Below are 27,396 nucleotides of genomic sequence, written 5' to 3' on the forward strand. Positions count from 1 at the left end.
GTTTAACTGCCCAATCTCTCCATCTCTCCATCTCTCCCTTTGTTCTTAGTATTTCCACCATGACATGACACGTCATCACTGTCATGCCTCTCAGGAACCTTCTAAGTGATGCTTTTTGTAGTCCTTGATGGTCTTTGCAGGACCACCAGTTATTTCATTAGGTACCTTATCAATTCTTATTTACCTCTTGAAAATTTCTGGATAGGAAAATTCCATCTTTGTGATGTACAGGTATGTGGGTTCTGACAAATACAGAGTTTTGTACCCACCACAATAATAAGATTCACAATAGTCACAGCACCTCAAATATTCTCTCCCACTGTGAGTCTGTGTTCCTAAACGATGTCTGGTACAAAGTCCATAATCAGTAGCTTCACTCCAACCTTACTTGTCCCAGATTTCCTGCCTTGCCTAATGGTGATTAAACTGCTGTGTGCATAGGAATAAAACCATGAAAATTTATTTTAGTACAGGCTCTGGGGCCCTACTCCCAACTCTAGAAAGGCTAAGGCATGCTGCTTGTGATCGAGAGGCTAAACCATCGAGTATATGCAATAAAATGATGATGAGCATGGCCCTAATTCTCTACCTTTCCTTGTATTTATGATCTTTGCAGTGTGACTTTGCAACTCCTGCCATGAAGAGGCGGAGTCTGTTACTAAATCCCATGAGTCTGGGCGGTGACTTGTGGCAGCGGCAAAATACAGCGGCACTGGTGGGGCACTAGCACAAGCCTTGCTGGTTTCTACTCCCCTGGAACTCTGGGGCAGAAGCCTGGCAGATGACCCTCACCAGCCTGGTGGACCAGGTGGGGTGTGTGACCTCATTTCCACCATCGCCTCCAAAGACAGTCACTCAGGCAAGTCAGTGGGGTCACCCCAGGGCAGCCAGCTCCAAGTGACCCACTGCAGACGCCTTAGCACGAGGGCCAGCCCAAGATCCCGTGAGCTTGGCCAGCTGCCAGATATGCTCAAGAGCAAGAAGAAATGTTTATTGGTTTTAGCCATGTCAGGGTGATGTGTTAGACAGTAACAGATGACTTGCACACAAGTCTGATACTCTTTACCAAAGGAATACTGACTTCTCTCTTCCGCTCCATTCCCCGGCCCTCCCTCCACCCCCCTTCATTTGGACTTTGGTTTCTTGTTCAGACGGCCGCCATCATGCTACCTCCATGCACGCTGCTGGTGTTGACTGTGTTCTTCAAAGTGGGAAGCCACGTGGTCATAATGCACTCATCCCTAGCATCTAGCGCCATGCCCGGGACCCCAGATAGGTGCCCAATCCTTGTTTGTGGAATGACCGACACCAGACTCCTAAAGCACAGCTCTGATCATGTCACGACCACACACAGGACTCCACTGGCACTTTCAGCACTTAGCGGGTCCCTTCTCCACTTGGCCTCCTTGATTCTATGACCTCTGTGATCAGGCTGTAGCCTCGCTTTCCACTCTTCTTCCCCTTCTTCTCTTAAGGCCCTGTTCCAAAATGGGGGCTGGCTGACGGCCCCCTTACTTCCCTGTCTGTGTGGTACTGACTCCTGCCCACATCTCTGTAAATCTGACACATTCCTTAAGGTCCCAGTCCTCTGTGAGAGTCTGGCAGGCCTAGTGAAGGGAGAGCTCGCCCCTCCTGCCTGCATCTCGCACTTAGCCTGAGCCTCTCTTAGCTGAGCACTCTCACCCGAGCACCTGATACTATGGTCATCTGTCCCTTGTGGCCTCTCGCAGGCATCTCCTCTACCTGAGACTGTGAACTTTTCAAGGGAGGGTACATCTTTTACCTCTCTGTATTTTCTAGGGTACCCAACGCAGACCGCAAAACATAGTCAAGACTTTCGTAAATGCTTACTGAATGAACAGATGGTTTTTTGTCACTATAATAACAGTAGCAAGTCAAACCCACACAAAAGTGGCATGATAAATGCAGTGGTTTTCATACATCAATCCATAAAAGAATCTTCTGGAAGGCCTGTTGAAAATACAAATTCTTAGGATCTGCCCCCAAAGAGATTGGTTCAGCAGGTCTGGAGTAGAACCCTAAATTTGAATTCTTACCAAGCTGTCCACATGACTTTGGGGAAGGTCTGTGGGCGACACTTTGATATATACAGTAAACATACAGCCTACTTTGTAGATATGAAATCCAAAGTAAACCTTTTTTCACATCCCTCAGTCTTTTTTAGGTTTCTTAACTGTAACACCAAGGCACTGAGGAGCGCCGCGGGCCTATAAAAAGACCAACTTTAACAATACCTACATAGTCTGGCACCTTACTAGCTTAGGTTGCTGGGAATATGGTATCACACCCCCATTCTCGGTAATCACAATCTGCACACATTTTTTTTCATCTACATATCCTTTTTATAAACTATTTCAAGTTTAATTTGCTACAAATAGTCCTTCTTTCAGACCATCTCACCATGTGAGGTATGCTTTAAATTAAGTGAAGGGCGCAACATTCCTACCTCGGTCCCAGAGGCTGGCTCTTAATGCTCTCTCCAGTTGTTCCTCCTCACTCAGTCCTGCTGTGTAGGCATCATAGTTCCTGGGTGTTTCTTCAGAGTAGGCTGCCCATCCATACTGGTAAGAATCCTGATATCTGGAGTAGCCTACAGGCACAAGAAAAAGGTTATAGTTTTGTAAGCATCATAGTTCCTGGGTATTTCTTCAGAGTAGGCTGGCCATCCGTACTGGTAAGAATCCTGATATCTGAAGTAGCCTACAGGCACAAGAAAAAGGTTATAGTTTTGTAAGCATCATAGTTCCTGGGTATTTCTTCAGAGTAGGCTGGCCATCCGTACTGGTAAGAATCCTGATATCTGGAGTAGCCTTACAGGCACAAGAAAAAGGTTATAGAACACGGCCACGTACCACTCTTTCCATTCTTCCTATTTGTAAGCAAAGACAATAATCTATATGATCATTTTGAGTATAGTAATAACCCTCAAAATAAGGAAAGATGACAAACGGAAAAGTCCTCCATGAGCATGGGCAGTTACGGTCTCATTACTGTTGTACCCACAGCGCCCAGCATGGAACTGCACATGCGTGTGTGAGTCCTTACATGCTGAAGAGGAACAAGATCTGAATTTACAAAGTCTGAGGGGTACCGGAGAGGGGCTGGTATGAGCTATTTTCATCTGGAGTGGACTCAGAGCTATATAACACTTGGAGTGACTTCGCTGTGAAGTCCTAACTGGAGTGAAGGCAATGGTTGAAATGAGAGTTGATAAAGCCTTCCTGTCTTGCGGATGCATACAATGAAAGGCAGACTAACATTTAATGCAGAGACCATGGGATTTCTGTGCTGGGTGTGATGCTTTGGACAGTAATAATTACATTGATATACAAGGCGATGTCTCTATAATTACAATTTTATGTCAAAGAACACAGTTTCTATTAACAGCACTTTCAAGAAATTGGTTGCTAGATAAAATGAGAGAAGAAACAACCTGCTCATTAAAGACTGCTTTAAATATCAGACTTACATATCCCATTAATGACGGTCAATTACAGAGCAGAGTTCACTTTTGCAAGGTGTTTTCATCAATCTTTTTAAGTTGGTTTGAGTTTATTCCTTATATCTTCTTTAATTGCCCACTTTAATGTAATTTGTTTGGAAGAGAATTTTCCCCCCAAAAGATTACCAATCTAATTTTCGTGTAATGAAAGAGTTGTAAGAGTCTGTTTAACTTTACTCTTTCTTTCCTTCATTATCATACCCTTTGGGGATGAGTCTGCAAATGTTTAATTAATGTGCTTTTTGTTGTTGATGAACATTCCTACCCTTTACTTTGAGTCCTGTGTCATAGGTCTCCATATCATCAACTGAGTGCGCACCTGAGTTTAAATTTCTTATTTCTTTAAGACTACAGGGAGAAAAACCACACACACACACATACACACACACACACAATCAAGCCAAAACAAAAAAAGGAACATTGTAGGGCAGAATCTGGTTAGTTAAGATTTCATATTCAGAATATTTGATAATTGGTCCTGAGGCTATTTTAAAGTTTACTTTGTGCTGGTTATAAATAAAATGCAAGATTAAAAAGGAAACAGTTTAACTACTTCCATTAAAAATCTTCAGGCACCCCAAAAGTATTTTCATATAAACAATGAAATGATAATAAAACACACTGATCTAGTTTCAGCTGATAATCTAATGTAAATATATACATTTACACAGTATTTGTCATGTTATATGTGTCTATTGATTATGTTTTATAGTGGCCTTAATGAGATACAACTGACATACTATTTAATCCACCATTTTAAAGTGTACAGCTCAATGGCTTCTCATATATATTTATAGAGATCTGCCATCACCACAATCAGTGTTCGAACATTTTCATCAGCCCCAAAAAGAAAACTATACCATTTAGCTATCATGCCCCATCCCTCCCAGCCCTAAGTAACCACTCATCTACTTTCTGTCTCTATAGCTATGCCTATTCTGGACAATTACAGAAATGGAATCATAGAACATGTGGTGTTTTGTGTCTGGCTTATTTCATTTTGCATAATATTTTTAAGGTTGGTCCATGTTGTAGCATGAATCAGTACTTCATTCCTTTTTGTGGCCAAATAATATTCCAGGCATGATTATATCACATCCATCAATTGACAGACATTTGGGGTTATTTCGACCTTTTGACTCTTGGGAATAACACTGCTATAAACCTTCATGGACAAGTTTTTATATGGACATGTGTTTCATTTCTCTTGGGTCCGTACCCATGAGTGGGTTTCCTGGGTCATAGGGAACTTCTTTGTTTAGCCATTTGGAACTGCCAGAATGTTTTCCAAAGTTGTACCATTGTACATTTCCACAAAGCTACAGTAATGGGTTCAGATTTCTCCATTTTACTACCTTTGTAATTACAGCCATCTTAGTAGGTTTAAGTGGAATCTCATTATGGTTTGGATGACTAATGATATTGAGCATCTTCTCATACGTTTATTGGTCATTTGCACATCTTCTTTCAACAGCAGTCTATTCAGAGCCCAGTTTTTACTGATTATTACAACACCCTTCCTTCTTGGTAATATTTTACAATGTCCTTGACAGTCACAAAGTGAATGATTTAAATAAACATTAAATAAAATTGTTCAGGATTTGGGGGACTGATTCTGACAAGCCTTGCTCCTAAAGTAGCAAAAACTTGGTGGGAATTTACTAAATACCTCCAATAAGCCAAATTTCACATTCTCTCTCCTGTTTCCCCCATGTTAGAATATTAACATCATGATATTTAGAACAGGGAAAGGATATAAGAAAATTTCTAAAATCCTCGCAATAGTATAGGACTGAAGTTGGATCTGGATTCAAATTTTAAAATAGACCACCTTGGGACGCCTGGGTGGCTCAGTTGGTTAAGCAGCTGCCTTCAGCTCAGGTCATGATCCCAGCGTCCTGGGATCGAGTCCCACATCGGGCTCCTTGCTCGGCAGGGAGCCAGCCTGCTTCTCCCTCTGCCTCTGCCTGCCATTCTGTCTGTGTGTGCTCGCTCTCTCCCCCTCTCTCTCTCTGATAAATAAATAAAAAATCTTAAAAAAAAAAATAGACCACCTTCCTCAAATTGGTCTCTTACTCAACAAACCATGAAAAAAAACATTTAGCTCCCACTGTTATGTTGGGGAACACCTACCAGCAAGTTTTATGTCCTAAGAGTAAAGAACATGACATTGCTACAAATATTGTTTTCTAGATTTCCCACCAAAACAACAACAACAATAAACCTTTCATATAAGGGCAAATGGGTAAAATACAATCATTATGTGTACTTTACAAAGAACAAAAGAAAGGGGCACCCATTCCGAAACATAACCGAATACTTACGGATAAGTCGCTAAATACCATGGTATGCTTCAGCAATCCCTGAACAGAGAGGCTGCCCAATTCCCTAAGAGTGCCAATTATTTTATTGCTACACAAAAAAGCATATTGGGCACTTTCCCATATGACTCATTACCACTTTTAAACCCCCGTGGAAAGTCATCCTTCCTAGAAGGTCTAAGCAGCACTTCTACCTATCCACCCTCAAAAATGATCAGCTCATTCAAAACCCAGAATAACTGCAAAGCTCTGAATACCCATCTATACAGATACCAGAAATACTACACACCCACAGAGCTTCAACTGCCAGGTAAATTTGCTACAATTTGAGGCAATATTTTCTGGACACAGAAAAACATTTTTCTTCATGTTATTTCTTATTAAAAAAAAAAAAAAAAACCCAGCACAGCCTTAATGAAACAAGGTCTACAACTCTAAACATCTGAATATTATAAAACCTAATTTGGTACTTGTCAGACAAAACATAGGGGGGATAAAAGGGAAAGCTTCAGTGTGTTAAGTCCAAAAGACTAGTGTGGTTAAACATTCTATATCATCAGTCATAAATCATCAAGAAGACCAAAACTCCTACCAATATCTATTATAATAAGAGCAGGTCTCCTAGGACAAAAAAACGTCTTCAGCTGTTCTGCTGTCTCAATCAGATATTTTTAAATCTTCATAATAAACACGGCTGGAAAACCCAACAATCAAACACTTAAGATAAATAAGTTTAAATTATATCCTGTGATGAATAGCAGTTTAATATTCTTTTGTAGCTATATATTTTGGCTCTGTAGTAAAAGAAATTCTGGTTATCATTATTCTATTAACTACTCCATCTGTTCCTTATACACATACCAGGATTTCATGGCAAAAGAGATCAAGAAACACCACCAAGATTAGAAAAATTGGTAACAGCTTTTTAAACATTCATGAGGTTCTTTGACCTATAAAGACTCTCTCTTCCAGCTAAGGACGGCCATATTAAGAATAAATCATTACTTGTAAGAGATCCATAGGCTCTCATACAAGTTCCCTAGATGACCATTAGCACGGTCACCCGGCCCTTACACAGCTCTGCTTTTGAAGAAATCCAGTCACTTCGGAGGAAGGAATATCCATACTGTAATCTTACAGGGGCTAAGAGAGAAAGGTAAAAGGGGTTTGTTTTTATTTTGGCCTTTCATCCTGTGGTCTGTGTCTGGTAGGCTTATGCCTCTTCCATATGAAGCAGGAAAGGAGGTTTTCCCTTTTCCCTTTTTTTTTTTTTTTAATAAATGCCAAAAAAGTCGGGGGGGGGGGGAGATGATAAGGGGAACTGCCCTATTTTGTAAGGATAAATCAGGAGAACGGCCATCTCTGATCCCTTAATACAGAAAAAGAAGAGGCTAGGAATCAGTGAGTTGCATTTTCAGTCCCAGTTTTATCACTATTTGTGTGACATTAGCCAAATGATTTCACATTTCCAAACTTCGGTTTCGCAGAGATCACACAAGACGTTAGGACTGGGGAATCTACGACAGGTTAAGGTATGTCCGTGCATGGGTATGTTCTTATTCTCTTTGTCCAGAGGAACATTTCTGTTACTTTCAGGGATTTAAGAAATTAACCAGGCGAGAAGTCTTTTATCCTCTACCAACTGCCAGGTGTTAGGGGCCCTGTTCCATGAGGAGTGGAGAGAATCAAGTGAGTAAAAAGTGGGAAATCACAATGGGAGAGAGAACCAGTATGGTCTTCCTCTCCAACTCACCTCTTCCTAGTCACATAGATTTACACTTAAGTCAGTGTAAGCTGGTGTCCAGGACTGACAACCAAAAGGAACAGATGCTCTTCCAAATGAGTATATTTAAAGCTTCGTCAATAACTAATCATTACCCTTCTCTCTAGGTGAGCTGGCGTTGTCCAGCAACTGTTCCTCTCCTGCACCCAGATGACGTTTCTAGTGTTTTCATCATCCAAAGTAGCAGAGGCAAAAGCCTCGAAGTGCGGCTTTTCTTGAGGCATCAACAGTACTCACTTCTGTGGCCCCCAAGTCTCGTTAAACCCCATCATCTAGGCCTATGATTTTTGTTCTTGATCTCATTAAAATTACCTGGGAAGCTTTAGGGGGAAAAAAAAAAAAAAGCCCAAGTCCCTGTCTCTATCTTCATTCTGATTTAATTGGTCTGGGATGAATTCAAGCTATGGATATATTTAAAAAAAAAAAAAAAAAAGAACCTCCTCATATATATAAAAACCTTCCATATATATAGCCAGGGTTAATAATCATGATCCAAGGGACGCCTGGGTGGCTCAGTTGGTTAAGCAGCTGCCTTCGGCTCAGGTCATGATCCCAGCGTCCTGGGATCGAGTCCCACATCGGGCTCTCTGCTCAGCAGGAAGCCTGCTTCTTCCTCTGACTCTGCCTTCCACTCTGCCTGCGCTCGCTCTCGCTCGCTCTCTCTCTGACAAATAAATAAATAAAAATCTTTAAAAAAAAAAAAAATAATCATGATCCAAGCCTTTATAACTACATCAAAAACAGAGTTTGAATGTAACTCCAGTAGTATCACTCCACTGATTAAACCCTTCAGTGGCACTCCCGCACATTCTGGATAATCTCCTACAGGCCCTTTAATAAAAGCCTGAAAAGCCCTTTCCTCCCCCACTGCTTCCCTTGACTTCTACTGATTCATTCAAGACCTTGCCCTCCACTTCCTCTGAATAACCTCCAGGAACTGCCACCCTCCTCTCCTCCCTCTCGGGCTGAACACTGCGTGTGCTGCGCTCATGCTACACAACTGGACTTCTGCCAGAAGGAGTAACTGGGACTGGACTAGCTCTTCCACCATAGCCAGGTAGACACCTGGAGAACAGATAGGAAACGAATGTTTTCAGACATTGTGTCACAGGCAATGCAAGATTCTGAACCTTGAGAGAAAGGAAAAGGGGTCTGGAGGTATTTTCTTGTACTTCAAGTACTTTCTTGACTATGGTGTAGGGACAGGGGACACAAGCAAGTGCAACAGGCTCTGAGAGCAGAGCTGAAATTTGCAGGGCAGAGAATAGCAAAGGAGAAAACTAAGCGATGCAAAGACCTTCAGAAAACCTGCATGGGTCGCCTGGAGATTTTGCTGAATTATTAAGCCAAGCATGTGTGAGTGAAATGCTATGGGACCAGGGCAAAGAATGATGAAGAGCTACAAGTTGATTGATTCCAGGAGCTCAGGCAGGGCTGGGATATCAGCTTTAGAACCAAGCAGAACAGAGAGCCCTTGCTGACCAAAGACCATTCAGGAGAGATCCCAGAAAAGTAATACCTCAGTAGTAGCACAGAATTAACCCTAGAATAAAAGTTACTTTAGACCCACCTTAAAGGACTTAAAAGCAAGCACCAGAGGACTCCAAGGGTTCTCCAGTGGAATGACTATAAAAGACACCCAGACTTCCATAGCCTATGGGTTCTCTAACACGTGTCTGCTGGAACTGACCCTGGGAACTGCCGGGCAGCCTCCCCACCATGTTAAGGGCCTTCGTTTAAAACAGGGCAGATGCTTGGACAGGAAGCCCCTTCAACATATTTTCAAGGACATCTAGAAAAAAATACGTTGTCTTCTTTAAGTCACATGGTATTAACTACCAGAGGAATGCCTATCTTAGCCTCAGAGGTTAGGCGTTGATTCTTCCTGAATGTGTAGGTGGGGTAGAATGCAGAGAATCGTAGATGAAAACCTGACTTCCAGCACTCAGCAGACAGTCTGGGCTTGCAGACTGGGAAGCAAGGGGCCTGGGTCTAGTCTGAATCTTATCATGTCTGAGAGAGCTCATTCCAATCATACAGTATTTGCAGGCCAGTGTTCCCTCCTTCCTTGGCCTCTCTACCAGGTCACCCAAATACGCTTCCTGGGCTCTGGCTCCCTCTAGCTTTCAGGCATGTTAGTGACCCAAGTACACACGTGCAGAGGACCTGAGACACCATACCTGGATTACCCCTCAGCAGTTCGATGGTGGCAAACACTCTGATTTTTGAAGATAAAATGTATTAAGCGAAACAAAGTACTTACCTGAATTATTAACGTGGTACTGCTGTCCGGGATAATGCATATTGGAAGAAAAAATGCCTACATGAAGGGAAACAAACATTTAACTGTGGCCGTAAGAAATTCCCCACTCCAGCTTTACTGAGGTCTGCCTGACAAATAAAAAATTGCATGCATTCAGGTTGTGTAACACAAATTTTCTTAAAATTCTTAAACATCTTAAAGTGTGATATAATTCTTAAATTATATCACACAATGATGTGATATACACATACATATGAAATGATTACAGCAATCAAGTTAATTAATACACTTATTACCTCACATAGTTACCATACTGTGCACATGTAAACATAAGATCTATTCTCAGTAGATTTCAAGTATACAAGACCATATTATTAACTGTAGTCACCACACTGTATATTAGAGCCCCATAATTTATTCATCTTGTAACTAGAAGTTTGTACCCTTTAACCAACATCTCCCCATCTCTCCTATGTCCCCGACCCCTGGCAACCACTGTTATACTGATTCCATGAGCTCACCTTTTTTAGATTCCATATTTAAGTGAGATCATATGGTATCTGTCTTTCTATGACTTATTTCACTTAGCATGATGTTTTCTGGCTTCATCCATTTTGTCACAAACAATAGGATTTCTTTCATTTTTATAGCCGAATAAGTCCACTATACACACACACACACACACACACACACACACAAATGCACATGCACACACACACACTCTCCACATCTTCTTTATTCATTTATCTGATGGACTTTCATATCTCTGGACTATTGTGAATAATGTTATAACAAACATGAGAGTGTGAACATCTTGAGACACTGATTTCATTTCCTTTTAGATATATACTCAGAAGTGGGACTGCTGTTTCATAAGGTAATTCTAATTCTTTGAGAAACCTCCATACTATGTCCCACAAGGGCTGTATCAATTTACATTCTCACCAACAGCACACAAGGGTTTCCTTTTCTCCAAAACCTTACCAATGCTTGTTATCTCTTCTCCTGCTGATAGCAGCCACGTTAACTCTTCCCTACCTCAATCTGTAACCAACAGCATGGTACTGGCATAAAAACAGACCCATCAACCAATGGTCCTAAACACCAAAAGTAACTGATGATCCTTCCAACAATTAGGAGGTTCTTTAAAACAAACCCAAGGTCATTTCAAATGATTTCTAAACAACTGTTAAAATAAACTCCCTTTTGTTTGGGGTGAGCCCTATGGGAACAGAATGTGGGGAACCTTGAAACCCTTCAATTCTTTCTGCAGTGCCTAAGAGGTTCCTGTTGACTTAAGAGGGTCTTTGCCTTTCAAGGTACTGAGGGCCTTGAAGGCCCCTGTCCCAGGAGAGATGCTCTGGCTATCCAGAGGACTTGCCCCCAGCAAGACTGCTAGGGGAGCGATGGTTCTTACTGGTCTTCCTCCATCCCTAAAAGGGCAGTAGGACCAAAGGTCAATTCAGCCCTGAAGGGAGAGACTGACAGTGGAGAGCAAGAGGCACACCCTCTTGTGTGATGCTGTTTCTCTCCAGCACCTGTCAGACAGCAGCTTCATACACTTGGCTCTTTTCCACAGGATTCCTGTGTCACCTCAACTCTCAGGTCACTCTAGAACTTTCTCCAGCTTCCGGGGGCGGGGGGGGGGGGGTGGCGGCTAGGGAAGGGGATGGCAAGCAGAGAGATTGCAAGATATTTGTAAATAGCAGTGAGTGTTTGTTTCAACTTCTCACGTCTAATTTTCTATCGGATTACTTTGAAAATGACACGGTGTAAAAAGTAAGTCTCCACAGAAGTCAGGCAAGGTTTTAGGAGGAAAGCTAAGAGTGTAAATGGTATAATTGTGGGGAAAAATCCTCTTTAAAATCAAAATACTTGGGCGCCTGGGTGGCTCAGTGGGTTAAGCCGCTGCCTTCGGCTCGGGTCATGATCTCAGGGTCCTGGGATCGAGTCCCGCATCGGGCTCTCTGCTCAGTGGGGAGCCTGCTTCTCTCTCTCTCTGCCAGTCTCTCTACCTACCTGTGATCTCTCTCTGTCAAATGAATAAATAAAATCTTTAAAAAAAAAAAATCAAAATACTTTCCTAAATTCTGGTAAAATGTCTGCAAAAGCTTTACAAACCACTTCAACTTCATACAAACATAGAAAATGAAAGAAAATATTAAACTCCCATTTCTTTTCCTTTATTCATACTGTGAGCATTTGGGCAACAAAGCTCATTACTAGATTTCCATAATTAAGTTGTATCAAAAATATAATGGAACTGGACATTTTCAATAAATGCAGTTCCCGCTGCCTCCTCCAAACACACACGTTGAAAACGCAGTAATAAGCAAACGCAGGAAAATGGGAATGTGTTTAGATGCAACACAGCCTGTAAAAATCATCTGAAAGTGAACACAGCCACTAATAAAGACGGCAGCACAGTGCCTAGAAAGCTTTCTAATATCATGAATATTATATGGTTCTCAAGAATACCAGTCATCGGCACAAACTGTTCAAACAAATTATTTATGGTTCAAGGAAAGGTAAAATAGTCTCAGAAGATTTCCCATGAATAAAAGATGAAATATTGGAACTCATATGGTCTATAAAACAAGTGTTTGCAAAATAGCTTTCCTATAAGTCAAAGCCAGTATAGCATTTTAAATTAAGAGGGCTAAAAAAAATTCATGTATTTCTAAATAAAGTATTTTCATTGAGCATCAGTTTGAGAGGTAAAAAGCCAAACAAAACACCAAACAACCAACAGCAAAACTTGTAAAAGCGGGAGCCCTGCTTCAAGGACAGCAACTCGGATATACATCTTGCCCTCCAGGAACCTAATGCTCACTCGGACTCCTTTCAAATCCTGGCCTTGACTTCAGTTCAGATTTCCTCTTATTTTTTACCTCTGCCTTGCACATACATTAATCCGTGGAATGCCACAGAAGAATGCATTATTTTATTTATTTATTAAAAGATTTTATTTATTTATTTGACAGAGATCACAAGTAGACAGAGAGGCAGGCAGAGAGAGTGAGAGAAGCAAGCAGGCTCCCCGCCGAGCAGAGAGCCCGATGCGGGGCTCGATCTCGGGACCCTGAGATCATGACCTGAGTGGAAGGCAGAGGCTTAACCCACTGAGCCACCCAGGTGACCCAAGAACACATTATTTTAAACCCACTTAAGTTCTCTGCATTTTCAAGAAAATCTCAGTGTTCTGTGAGTACCGTTACTGCTGAAGGGAAACATTCTGCTATGTCTCCTATGAAAGCTTTGGGTTTACAGTTTGGGTCTGCCACCCCTTCTTTGGCGCAGTGTTAGGAACAGCACCAGCTGTTTTGTTCTTGGTTTAAAAAGAGCCTATGAGTGAATTCCTAAGAGGAACCACAGGGAAACCTGGGATTGCCCCTGTTTCCGTTAAAATTAAGATGAACTTCCAATGTGTTGTCAGGCCAAAGGTGTTTTGTTTGGTACCTGCACATTTTTTCATGATTTTCTTCAGAGGCCCATGAGTGTACATCAGTCCAACAAGAATCCCGGCCAGATGCCCAGCAAAGGAAGTCCTAGGAGAGAAGGAGACCCTTTGTGAGTGTTTGTTCTGCCTCTGGGTAGCTACAATCTGTATTCACATTAGTCCAGGGTATGTTAATTTGTCACAGTCTACAGGCTTTGTTCCGCAGCACGTCCTTTATGCTGAGCAGCATTTAACTCTGTCCAAAGAACGTTTCCTACCTTAAAAAAAAGAAAAGAAAGAAAGGTACAACAACTAACAACCACCATGTATTTAAGATGTAATCTCCTTGCTTGACCAAGAGAAGCAGGCTGGCTCCTTCAGAGCCCTGGAAGCCTTTGGTCAAGACAACCCACTCTGGTTCTTCCAGTTTTTCTCTGTGGCTCTTATCCCAAAATATAAATGAAACTAGTTTTCTCTGAATTACATCTTGAATTATCCAGCCACTGTGAGGCCCACCAGCTATCCGTGGAGCAGAGCAGACGGCTGCGTTTTTACCCACCACTGACAAGTGAGGCAAAGAGCACGAGAAACCCAGCAGAGCAGAGACACTGGGTTGTCCACACTCGTTTCCCTGAAGTTGTCTTCATGTGCACCTTTCAGTCACTCAGCGAAAAGAAACTAAACTATAAACTTCTAGCCTGAAAGATGAGCTGGGGCATTAAATTGGTTCCATTTCTCTTAAAGTAGCATCTAAGCTTGGCGATTCAAGCAAGCCCCAGCTAAGTCTTTGTTAAATGAGACAAAGGATAAATGAAAGAAAATCATCTCGCCAGCTCCCTGCCCCCAACTCTTGCTATCAGTGCATCCCACACTCTGCTATCAGCTGTTCCAGAACAGTGAGGATGTCATGTCACCGCCAACCAGGGACACTTAGTGACCCGTCTGCTTACAGTCGAGGTCTCTGGGCACTTGGCCTTGCTCATCCCTTTCTCACACTCTCATGTCCTATGTAGCCCATCTCCTTGCTCCATGGCCAGACCCCCTCCATGCTCACAGGTGACCACAAGGGGAGCTGAATGGCAGGCACCCCTGCCACAAAGATATGTCCCTCTTTCCTTCCACCTTCCTCCAGTCACTGCTTCTGCATTTCCTATAGCCTGTCTGCGGCCTGCTGGGTCGGGACATGCTTACACGTTGCCAGTCTGTGTCTCTCACAAATTCCCTGAGGGTAGCAATGATGTCTTCTTACTCATCTGTTATGCTACATTAGGGACTAAAAGCAAAAACAAAAAAGGTCAAGTGCATGAATACTTCCACAGCTTTCTGAAATGACCCTCACTCCAGAAGTGGGAGCAACTGAAAGTTATTAAGGAGCTGATGTAAACTCCTGGGGCCCAGTGAATTCTGCAGCTTTCACATATGTGCTGCATGCTCCTTGGGCTGTGCCTGGCACGGGACACTCGAATATGGGCTGAATGAATGATCCAAGTGTCCCAGGACTGAAGGCAAGTTAAACCCACTACATCTTCAACTTAGAGAACCTAGGGAGACAGGGCAGGGATGGAGTTTGGGGCCTGATAAAGAGGACCCCACCCACCCCCCACACCCAGCCCAGGAGACCTAGAATCAGAGCCAACACCCTTCCCCTCCCCCTGCAGCAAAGGCCCTGGAGAAGCACGAGTAAGACAGCGGCAAGTCATTGTCCCAAAGACCAGGTGGAAAAGAATAGACAACAGAACACTTCGGACAAAAGACGAGAGGCAGCTGTCTATGGACAGGAAGGCACTGCTGTTTGTTCCATCGGACAGTTCAAACCCACTGTTGCCCAGGCAAGCTCTTGCAAAAGTCCACACACGCGGCAAGTGACAGTGTGTGTGCTTCCACGCATAGGCACATACACGCTTCACATACACGGTCATTCCTTCAAGAGAGCTATTCCTTTCATCACATAGGTTTCCCTCATAGTATGTATAACCTGATAATAGAGACACAGGATCAGATGCTCAGGTTCCCATTTTTCAGGGAAGGATAGCATGAACTGTGCTCTTCTTCAACTTTTCCCCAAAAATAAATAAATAAATAAAATTGTGCTTACTTTACTCTATTTTTGGTTGTAATAAACTCTTCAAATAGTTCTAGGAATGGCAAAGAAAGTGATAATTTGAGGGATACAAAAAAAAGCAGCCAGAATACTGCTTTTTTTTAAAAATAGTAACCTCGATTTAACTGGAAAGAATAAAATGGCATCAACATTTTTAAACCAATCTTTGTGGTGAATCATATAGATGTAAAATAACATGGGAGAAAATTTCAATTTAAAACCCCAGCCTATTAAACAATCAGTACTGAGCCTCATTTACAATTTAGAGTACAATACAGTGAAATGAATTTCTTATCTCTCTAAATGAGTCTGCAGAAGTTTGAGTTAGAATCTAATTGTCCTAATATAATTGCAAATAACCAGGGATGGAAACCTGGCCGTCCAGAGACCAGACTACATTATCACCCAACGTTCCAAATTTTCACAGAAGTCCCATTTCAAAACCCTAGCTGTCCTTATCCCTATATTTAAGCTGTATATGGGTGTTCTTCTGTTAAAACAGAAGAGACTATGATCTGCTCCAAACGGAGAATTCCTCAACATGACACACAAAAAAAGGGAGATGCCACCAACGAAGTAGGAAATCCGGGCCCATCTTACGAGGCATATTAACTTTCTCCGTGCCTTTGGTAAACATTTGACAAACCACTGCCTGGGCTCTCTAAGGGACATCCATGTCTTCAGAAAGGAAATGGAACTGCAGATGGTCTCCTTCCCAGCAGGACAGGAAGCCCCTGTCCCAGGGCTAGGGTGCTTCATCCCTGCCCCTGCAGTGCTGTGGAGGCACAAGGAGGCCCCGCCTGGGCTTCGGAGGAAGACCGTTAACGGCTTCAGAAGCAGACTATGCTTTTAGGGTCATCACTATACACAGAAAACAAGCGTTTTGATGTTTGTGCTGTCTGAGGAGGCCCGTGCCTGAGCTACAGCCTAAATGTTTGTGTGGTTCGGGACAGTCTGCTGCTGTCCTCCAAGCATGCACACTGTTCTGGGTCACACCTGCAGCTGATCCCCATGTGGCAGACTCTCAGGAACGAGGCTTCCCCTGGACCTGACTGGGTCTTAGGCTGGGACTGAGGATTAGGCAGGCCTGCCCTCCTGATTCGAAGTAATCCTCAGGGACAGCATCACCATATTCAACCTTATACCCATGGCCTTATTCGTGCAGTAAATGGCCTGACACTGGCACTCAAAAAGTAACTACTGAAGAAGCAGAGAAGTGGAAGTAAAATTACATATAAAATGCACATTTCTAGCATACATTATGGCTGTATTACAAAAACACAAGTTATGCACGGTCACCAATTAATTGTTGTTTTAGTATCAAATCTCCCGGAGAGAGAGTGATTAAACACAACACCCCTCCCCATCCCACATACCTGGACAATGTGTTACATAAAACACGCTCTCCTTGAACAAAACAGCAGCACTAAACCTATCATTATATCCCCCAAATTGGTCACTTATAAGCTTTCTTTCTTCTGAGAGCTCAATAGTGACTCCCTTCAGAAATCCTAAGAGCTATAATCAAATCCTCACTGTGATTGGTAAGATACACTGTACCCATGAACAGTCACACAGGTTGTGCACTGCGCGGATGGCCGACAAGGAGAAGAAATATCATTCGTCTGGGGTCTCAAGAGTGCCACAGAGATCCAATATTCAAATTCAGATCATCGTTCCTCAACTTCGGGGCAGGTACCAATGTAATTTCATTTCGACAGGGACAATATCTTGATCCAGTAGTCCTTAAGCTTGCTCAGGTTCTAAGCCCCTTAAAATGTCTGATGAAAGCCATGAATCCTGTCTGCAGAAAAATTACACATACACAAACTATGTCACCTATAATTTTAAGATGATCATGGATGGCTTGAATTCCAGACCCTTGCCTGAAATGAAAATCATCCATCACACAGAAGAATTCCAAACCCCCGCACAAAGTCTAAGTAGCTACACATTCAGTTGGAAAAACATCTTGTTGGTCCTCAAATCCTCAGACAGAGGCAGCCATTTTGTTTAGATGATTATTAATGAGCTCAATCTCTCTGAGGCGCCACTGTTCTGTACTGGGATAACCTACTCCTGGTTCAATCTCCTTCTTGCTAAAGCCTGACTGTTAGTCATTCTTTCAGTTCGAGTCTGAGGTAGAAAATTCTGCCACTCTCTGTATGTCTGAAAAGGTCTTTACGTCAGCCTCCTCCTTGAATGATAGGTATAGGGTCGAGTGCTGCTGCTGAGACATATAAGCTGGACAGTCACTCGTCTGTCTTTTCTCTTGGCTTTTAAGACCTTCTCCTTATTTTGGGTACACTGTCACTACGCTACAGTCACTCCAGTTGTAGATTTATTTTCTTTACCCTCCTTGATATTCACCATGCTTTCTCCATCTGAGGTCTCGTGTTTTTCTACAATTCAGAAAAACCTTCGGCCGTCATTTTTTGTTCTCTGGACCACCAGAGACAGAGCATGGATAGAGAATGGGGGTTCAATTCATGTTTGTAGGGAAAAAAAAAAAAAGACTAAAGGAAAGAAGCAAGAAGTGAAAATCAAATCAATGTTGGTACACATTACTTATAAGGGATAGTGATGGGAGAAAAGTAATTTTGGAGCAAAACTAAGATGAAGCTATTATAGGTATTACTGTGTGTTACATGTCAAATATATTGCAATAAAGCTGAGGGAAGATGATTGTGGATTTCAGTTATGCAAACTATATGCAGATATTATTAACACCAGTACAGAGTGTTCTTTCCTATCATGCCAGCGTAAACTGCTCCTCGCTCCTTTCAGAGGCGACTTGGAAGGTTGAGCTAAGTGGTTATGCAAAATGTTCCTGCTCCCATGTGCCACTGTTAAAGAATCAAAAGCGAAAGCTATGATTGAAAGCTGTGACAAGCTATAAAGGTCCTCCTCTGCTAAATGGCAAATTCTTTCCACAGCTGAAGAAGCTGCCATCTCAGGGATAGTTCAGAAAGCAGAAAATGTATTAATCTAAGACATAATCTCATGGTGTATGCAGGGCAAATGGCCTCATTAAGCACGTAACTTGATGCAGACACAGTGTTAGACAAGGCAAGCGAACAAGGTAAGGGAAGAGGCATCTTCTATTGTATCATATGTCGCATAATTTCCTTCAGTAAAAGCAGTTTATACCAGGCAGGGACTTCACTGATCATAGGTTCTGCACTGTTTGGGGATCTTAATCAATGGTCTTAATAAACTGGCATTACAACAACAAGACATAGTAAGAAGTTTTCAGGCTTTGAACATGCATGCTACTAGGAAAGACCTTGATAGGATTTGCTTCTTCCCAAGATAAACTGTTCTTATACCATCTGGTTTCTGTCCTGGATGCTTTCTTCAACCACTATGCCACTGTGTGTCTTTGGCAACGCCAATGTGGGAGAGACTTGGTCTATATGCTCCTTCTCTTTACCGCATTCCCTGGCACACCCCGTTCATGCCACCTTTGGCTGCAGAAGTAAAAACTATCCCTCTTCCAATATTATATTGGAATATTATATTGCCTCCTTTCAAGGGAGGCACTGCAGTATTGCCATGCAACCTCTAATATCTACATTGATTTATTAAGCATGGCACCAACCTCCAGCACAGGGCTGGGAGCTGACCACTGACTTTGCTTTGAGTCCCAGACAAACAGGATTTGGAGAAAAACAAGGGTATTGCAAAGGGAGAAAAAGCCTCTTCTGCACAAGAGCCTCCAAGAGAACAGATGACACCTAGCCACTCCTTGACTCTCAATTCCATGCTCCTCAGCCCAGCAGCAAGAGAATTTCATGAGTTGGTTCAAGAAGGTAGCATTCGTTCATTCATCAAATACTTCCTGACTGGTTATTACATAAATAAGACAAATATGGTCACTGCCTCATGGAGCTTACAATCTGGTGGGATCACACATGTGTAAACACACGCGCGCACACACACACACACACACACACACACACACACACAATCTCTCTCTCTCTAACTGTAAAATGTGCTGAGTATAAGTGAGTCTACTTTTCTTAGAGTGGTCTGAGATGGCTCCTTAAGTGGCATTAAAAGTGACATCCATATGAGGTGCCTGGGTGGCTCAGTGGGTTAGGTGCCTGCCTTTAGCTCAGGTCTTGATCCCAGGGTCCTGAGATCAAGCCCCACACTGGGCTCCTTGCTCAGCAGGGAGTCTGTTTCTCCTTCTCCCTCTGTCCCTTCCCCCTGCTCATGCTCGCTCGCTCTCTCTCTTTCAAATAAATCAATTAAATTAAATTAAATTAAAGTGATATCTGTGGCATTTGGAGTTTGCATGCCCAAAGGGAAGAGGGGAGCTTCCCACAGGGAAAAGCTGCAAGGCTGGGAAGAACTTTTAGCTCTTTTAGTGTCTTTTAGGTGACTGGAGCACAGTGAGGTAGTGTAAGGACATCCTATGGCCTGAGATGAATTTGGAAAGATAGGCAAAAGCCAGATCCTAAAGGCCTTATGTACCATGGAGAAGAATTTGGGTTGTTTCCTGAATACAGTAGGAGGCCACAGAGGAATTTTTAACCGGAGAATTTTTTTAAAAAAGTGATCTATTCTGTCCACTGGGAGAGCAGACTCTAGAGAGGCAAGATGGCTAGTGGAGCAGACCAGCAAGGAGGCTGACATAGCTCAGGCGGAGAATGATGGCAGCTGGAAGGAGGTGGTCGCAGCAGAGGCAGAGAGAAGTGAATGCGGACAAGTCTATTCAGGCAACAGAGATCAAAGAACTTGCAGAAGGACTCCACGTGAGGGGGTGTGGGAAGGGGAGAATCAAGGATAGACTCCACATGGGGGGTGCAGGGAAGGGGAGGAACCTAGGATGGACTCCACGTGGGGGGTGCAGGAAGGAGAAAATCTAGGCTGCTGGCTTGTGCAACAAGATGGACAGTGGAACTCGTTACTGGGATGGGGGAGACCAGGAAGAGAGGCCTGGGTGGGGAGAATACAAGGCTTGGTACTGATCTGTTTATGGAGAGATACCTTCAAGACAACTAAGTAAAGGCATCTAATATCATACTGAGTAGGTAGTTGGGTACTAAGTTAGAAATTGAGGGGGAGGATGGTTCAAAATATTGCTCTCATATCTCACTTTATTGGATTTCTGGGCTATCTGTATACACTATAATATATCTTTATGTGTATAACATAAAACACATTATACACATACGAACACACATGTATTTAAAATTAAGGATTTTTTTAAAACATTTAAATTTAAAAAATTTATTCATTTGACAGAAAAAGAGTGAGAGAGGGAACACAAGCAGGGGGAGTGGAAGAGGGAGAAGCAGGCTCCCCGCTGAGCAGGGAGCCAGATGGGGGGCTCGATCCCAGGACCCTGAGATCATGACCTGAGCTCAAGCCAGATGCTTAATTCACTGAGCCACCCAGGCACCGCCAAAAATAAGATTTAAAGGAAATACATTAAAATAGCACAGATAATGTGTGTGTGTAGGGGGGGACTAACACTCCCCTATTTTCCAAATTTCTTATACTAGTGTTTTAGTAAGTGCATTATTATTTTTCAAATATAAAGGGCACAGAAATTGGCAGGGCCGTCATTTAAAAACCAGTATTACGCTCATCAGTGGTGGATAAATCTAAATATTTTTGTTGTTGTTAGGGTAAATCGTGAAGAATGCTTTCCCCCACTTGGCACCGGCAAGTGTTTTTAAATAGCACTCCAGATGAAATCTGTAGCTCGGCAGGATTACTCAGTTTCTTTAGAGTCTGTTGTGGTTACTCAGATTTTCAAAACGAAATGAGAGGTGTGCCAAATACACTGAAAGCAACAGGTAAGTTTTATTTGACATGCAAAATAAATAAGCAACCCCCACCCCTCCACACACACACACTTAATTGGGGCAGGGACATGAAAAGAGTCAACGCAATTCCAGAAGTGAGGCCTGGGCTCCTCTCCTTGCCGGACATGTCATGACCTCATTTCTCATATTCACTGTTCAGGAGCTATCACGTGCCGAATCTCTCCATGTGGCGTGCACCTTCACGCACACCCCAGCCTCTCAGGTAATCCAGGCGAGTGTTTGAGAACACAGAACTGGGGTTAGATTACCTGGGACTGAACCCTGGGTCTGACACAGCTTCAGGACCAAAGTGCACCTTCACTGACTGTCCCAGGTGCCAGGGTCTTAGCTCAGGTCTCTCCCTGGCTCAGACCCCCTTGCCCTGCTCCAGCCCAGTTCAGGTTCATGGCTATGACAACCACTTGTTTCTAATGAGAAAGCCTCCTCCCAACCCATAAGCCTCTTGGTAGCTCTCCAGTGCTACCAATAATAAAACACAAGCAAGAATAAAACACAATAAAATAAAACACAAGCATGGCCTGTTGCATCCTCCACATGACTCTGTCTGCCCCTTAGGTTTAGCTCTCTACTCCAGCCCCCAGCCCTACTGCCCCCCAAGCTTGAGCCATTTACAAAAGCTATGCTTTCGCCTTCTTGACTCCCTTTGCCCACCACTCCACCCAGCTAAGCCCTAGCAAAACAGCCTCCCCAGTCATACTCTTGGCCAGTACATTTGTTCCTATGGAACAGGGTAGGGGGTGATCCTCTGGCTTCTGCAAAGTCTCCTCTGCATTTGCCTAGCATCGAGGTCTTTCCTCGGCTGCTGACTTATCTACAAGTTGCCCTGCTGCATAATCTAATGGCCCTCAACCCTATGGCCCAAGCCAATGAGCCATAATGCTCCCTTGGTTTTCTTGAAATGGAATTTATAAACACATCCTTTTTAAAACACAGACACATACACAAACACAATCTCAACTCAACATAATACCCAAGCTGTAATGTAAGGAAAAATGTTCACAGGTGATCCAATGGAACAACAGGAATGATCTTACACATAATACCACCAGAAGACACAGAAAATAATCCTTTGCTTACCCTGATGTATGGAATCTGGATGTAGGTTGGGAGAATAAATTCAGACAGATACAGTTGGGCTTTCTGTGACTCAAAGACCCCATGCAGGGCTCCATCAGTGACAAGACTTTATGTGAGGGAAAATAACTTTTGATTCCAAAAAGAGCGAAGTACATTTTCCCTTAAGTTACATTTACAATTCAATTTACAATTTTCCTGGAAAAAATCATTGTATACTAAATCCATGCCAAGAAAACACACACACACACACACACACACACACATCTTTGTATTTATATGAAAAGCATAATTGGGTTTTAGGCTCAGATAGTCATAAACAGCTTGTTCACCTACATAAATGTTCTCTCGACAGATGTGGGGAGAGGGGAGTTATGTAGGATCATTCTCGTAGGCGACTGTCCTGCACAGTGTAAGGCAGTTAGGACCTCTGACCCTTCTATACCAAATGCCAGTAGCATCCCAACTAATCATTATGATAACAAAACACAACCCAGCAAATTTCCAAACTCCTTCGTAGGAACTAAGCCACCTCTCCCAGTGGAAAACCACTGGCTTAGCACAGAGCAAATGCTTATTAAATGTTTGTTGAATGGATGACCTTAGCTCACTAGACCTCAAAAATATTTCTTTTCAAAGTACTTCCCATGTGACTATACTATGTACAAATTCCAAGGATTCCAAGTAAATCTACAACATATTGAACTGATATGCAAGAAAACTTCCCACCATGACTGAAAGGCACATGGGGAGTTAGAATATTTGAAAGGGGCCATGATCACTTCCACATTGCAGTGTGGAAGAGTGAATGCAACTTGGCACGTGAAAAATGCTCTGCCATCTGCTATTACTATAGACAAAAATATTTCTGGATACCACATGAATGATTATTTGCACATCACCTCCAGAAAGTAAATATAAAATGAAAGAGAAGTTGGATTGTTTATAGCCTGATTTTAACATGTGCTACTGTTATGAAGCAAATAGATGTTCCTGGGAGCTCAGTCTTATGGAGAGGTCTGCAGAAGCAGTGTGGATACTGGGAAATTCCATGGCCCTTTGCTAGCAGGGCTCTCTGAGTTTGCAAGAAGAGACTGGCATAAATGACCTTGGTTAACAGGGGACATCACAGGGACACACAAGGAAGAAAGGGCAGCAGGGAATGATCTCAACTGTGAACCATGGAAATACTTCTACACATTCTTCCCAGCCACCATAACATGAGTAGACGGGCTGCCCTTGCTAGCAGGGAGGCTAGATCCACTGTTTCTCACCCCTTCTCAACCCGGGCTGGACATGAGAATCTCTTAAAGAGGTTTAAAAGTTAAAGCTCCTTGGACTCCACCCCTGAAAAGTCTTCAAAACTGTTCTAGACATAGGACCCTGATGTTATTTTCTTTGGTTATTTTCTGGTTTTGTTAATTCCCTAGGTGATTTTAATGTGTTGAGGTCTACTCATCTCAGCCAAAGGTCAAATTCTAATGGTGAGAGTACAGTTGCCATAACAGGCCATTAAGAAAAACATTTTCAGTATAAGGAACACTCTTTACCCTACAAGTTACCCCATAGAAGTGACATCTGTTTCCCTTCTTGGTAACTTGGTCTTAATATATTCTAATGTAATGCTGTAAGAGAGTAAGTATGACTTGGAAAAGATTTACAAGTTTTTTGGACTTATAAAAACCCGATAATTCAGTTAGTGTACACACATATCCAAGAAAGTCATATACACATGGACAAAGATGACAACAGTAAAGAGTTAAGGTAATCCCCGAATCCATAGATCTAACCGAAAGACTGGGAAACAAAACTGGATCATAAAGTTAGCCTACAATTTCAGAAAAACTAAATTCTACTTGTGGTTAAATCTGGTCTGAATCAAAATTCTGACTCGGAATGCCCCACCTAACTGCCTGACTAGGAGACCTGGGTGTGCCATTGAGAGATCACATAGGCTCCTGCAGCAGGTTTGCTGGGAAGCCCAGAAGGCACAGGAACACAGTCCCACCAGCAACACAGTTTTGAAAACAGCCTAGGAGAGGAGAGTCCATGTATGCAGTGCAACCTACTAGGCTAAACATCTGTGGAAGCCACGAGACCCATATGACCTCATCTCAGAGCACTAACATGGTCAAAGAAATAGTCCCACCTCCAACAGAGCCCCAAGGCAGGTAGATATTCCCTCGTCTCCCCTCCTTGCAGCTCATACACAGGCAGAGGGCCTCTACTTGCCCAAGGAGATACACCGTGCATTGAATCTTGAGAACCTAGTGATAAGAGACCAGTGAAGCAGTGTCTGGGGTCCATCCAGTTCTCTCAGGTGTTTCCATCCCAGTGCTTCAGTATTCTCAACAATTCTAGAAAGCAAAAGCCTTCCAATTAGTCTTTTTGTGGTTAAGTTTCCCAGAACTGATTTCTAACGTGTTCAGCCAGGAATCCCTGTTGGTAGGTTCCAGGTACATTTATGGAAGCTGAAGAGACAAGCTGCTCTACTTTCTCTAGAATTGCCACTTGCCCTAAGATTATGTAAGACAGGAGCTTGTGGTCAACTCTGCCTCCATGTGGGAGAGCTTCTGCATGTGAAGAATGAAGCTGTGGTGGGCAGATTCTAGGATGGGAGCTGAGGACCCCTGATTCCTGGTATTCATTACCTTTTACAATCCTTTCTTCCTGCACATGGGTGGGACCTGCCACTTGCTTCAAAAGGGCATTCAGCATGCCACTTCTGCTCCTGTGTTATGTAAGACTGTAACTTCTGCCTTACTAGTGGACTCTTTTGCTGACTTTAATGAAGGAACCTGCCATACTCTGAGCTAACTTATGAAGAGATTCCAGTGGCAAGGAACTGAGTATGCCCCTGGCTGACAGGTGACAGCAAAGTTCTTAACCCAATAACCCACAAGGAACTGTGTTCTTTGATGGACAGAGCCTGGAAGCAGATCCTTCCCTGGTCGAGCCTTCAGATGAGACCTTAGTGCTGGCTGACACCTTTGTTGCAGTCTTGTGAAAAATCCTGCAGCAAGACCCAGATAAACCATGCCCAGCCTCCTGCCCCACAAACACCATGAGATAAAAAGTGTGTGTTCGTTTAAGCCACTACACTTAGCATGTATTACAAGCAATAAGTAACTAACACAGAAGCCAACACAAGAAGAGACAAAATCCTGATGCCCTTGCTTGCCCACCCAAATTCTACCATATCTCATGTCTCTAAAACGCTGACTTGCACCACTGGAAATTTTAGTTATGTAAGCCAACAGAGGTCCTTTCCTTTGATCAGGTTAGTTTGAGCTGGGCTTCTTTAAACTATAACTAGAGGAATTGCAATGGAAGTGTCCAAAGGTGACAGAGGCAATGTAGAACCAACAGATCTCCAAGTCTGAAGGGGAATTCTGTGATGCACTGTCTCAGTCCCAGTGTAAGCTAAGACTCCAGGTGGAATGGGGGACTTGATGATTCCAATAATAGAGTCAAAAGAATGTCACCACATTGAAGAATTATTAATCCAGACGTTCACATCACTGAACTAATTCTCAGAACCTACAACCTTGTATAAGATACAGCTCTATTCCTCATGTGCAGGAAATAATAATAATGACATTGCAAGGATTCAGACAGAAAATACACATAGAAGTATTCCATATAATGCCTGACATATTGTAGGTATCAAGCAAAATGTGAGAAAAAAATTTAAACATCTCACTTTTTAACTGAGAAACACTATTTGCTCCATTAAGGAGCTCTCTGAAATTGACAGATATTTTATTCAGTAAGTTGTTAGCACGTACTTCCAAGGGGCTTATGGGACTCAAACAGCTCTTAAAGACTTTGATATGCTCTGACTAGCTTCAGTTATTCTTCTTGCACCCACAGAAGACAACTCAGGGGCACTGAAGTGGGGGTAGCTCTTTTGAGGAACAAGATACTGAGCTCAGGGCTTTCCCCAGGGTATCTTTTAAATTCTCCCAGAAAGTCCATAAGACAGGTACTATTATTAGTCCCATTTCACAGATAAGGAACTGAGATTTAGAGAAGTAAAACCAAGGGCCAAGGTTATAAAGTAGAGAGCCAGGAGAAAGTGGGAGTGGTAGTCAATAAATGTGTGCAGAAAGGTGGTCTCCAGGACGGATCCATCCCCAGGATGCCCTCGCAGATGGATACACCTTCTGCCCGTCCTTACCTTAGATGCTCAGTCCGAGAAAGTTTAACTAGGATGTATAATCTGCAGCGAGGAACAATGGGAGGAACACTCTAAAACTATGACTGAGAACCCGATACCTGTTCATGTGATGTAAGTCTAGTGATACTATGGGTCACGTTTTGACCCTCAAGGCACTTCCACAAAAACCAAACAGTATTCTCTGATTTCCAAGTTGCCTTCCTCAGTGAACTTTTACAAAAAAGAGTCTGCACCTTCTTCAAATCTACCCAAAGTTCTATTTTACCAGGTGATTTTACTCTCCTTTAACCATTTTCTAAGATCTTTTGCTGCTCATTCCCCATCTAGTTTTCACTGATCCTAAGCTGGACCATAGGAAACTCAACTCAAATTAACATGCAAAAATCTATGAAACCCAGACTTTGGCCATCATTAAAGACGAAGTCCTATGAGGAAGAACTTGGAATAATACAGAGCACATGCAGAACCCCTCACTCATCAGTTAGGCAATCTACCTCCACCCGTACCGCGAACAACAGTGCTGATGAATCAGTCGCAGGACAAGTCAGGCTGCCAGCACTCGAAATACGTTACAAACAATGTGTGTCAAACAGTGTATAATCAGCTTGCTCAAGATGCCTGAGAGCAATCACAGGCAGTGTACGCAGAGAAACACTGGAGTGGAATTTATGAATTTTAAATGAACTTTTACTGTTTCTTCCATCAAATCTTTAAAACGACTGCCACAATGCAAAAAAGCATTCAACTTAACATTCCAAGACAGGGGCTCTCACCATCCCTGTGTCTACTGCCTAACCATAACCCTCCATTTTCTGCGGCTGTGACTCTGGTGGCTCTCAGTCCCTGCAAATGCACCTTAAATCTTTTGCCAT

The 27,396-nt window shown here is 42.8% G+C and overlaps 1 protein-coding gene across 4 annotated transcripts in view; it reads right to left on the bottom strand.

Moving 5' to 3' along the window:
• The window catches only part of RHBDD1 (rhomboid domain containing 1), a 124,317-nt gene that overhangs the window by 48,932 nt on the left and 47,989 nt on the right, over nt 1-27,396 (bottom strand). For 3 of the 4 annotated variants that reach the window (XM_082690167.1, XM_082690166.1, XM_082690169.1), the window contains exons 4-6: nt 13,350-13,438; nt 9,891-9,947; nt 2,468-2,611 (exon numbers count right to left, since the gene is read on the bottom strand). In XM_082690167.1, the coding sequence (XP_082546293.1) occupies nt 2,468-2,611; nt 9,891-9,947; nt 13,350-13,438 (290 nt within the window). The remainder of the gene's footprint in view (nt 1-2,467; nt 2,612-9,890; nt 9,948-13,349; nt 13,439-27,396) is intronic. The other variant, XM_082690168.1, reaches the window with a different exon arrangement.

This window comes from Mustela nivalis (genome assembly GCF_964662115.1).
Source record: "Mustela nivalis genome assembly, chromosome: 11".
NCBI classification, from domain to species: Eukaryota; Metazoa; Chordata; class Mammalia; order Carnivora; family Mustelidae; genus Mustela; species Mustela nivalis.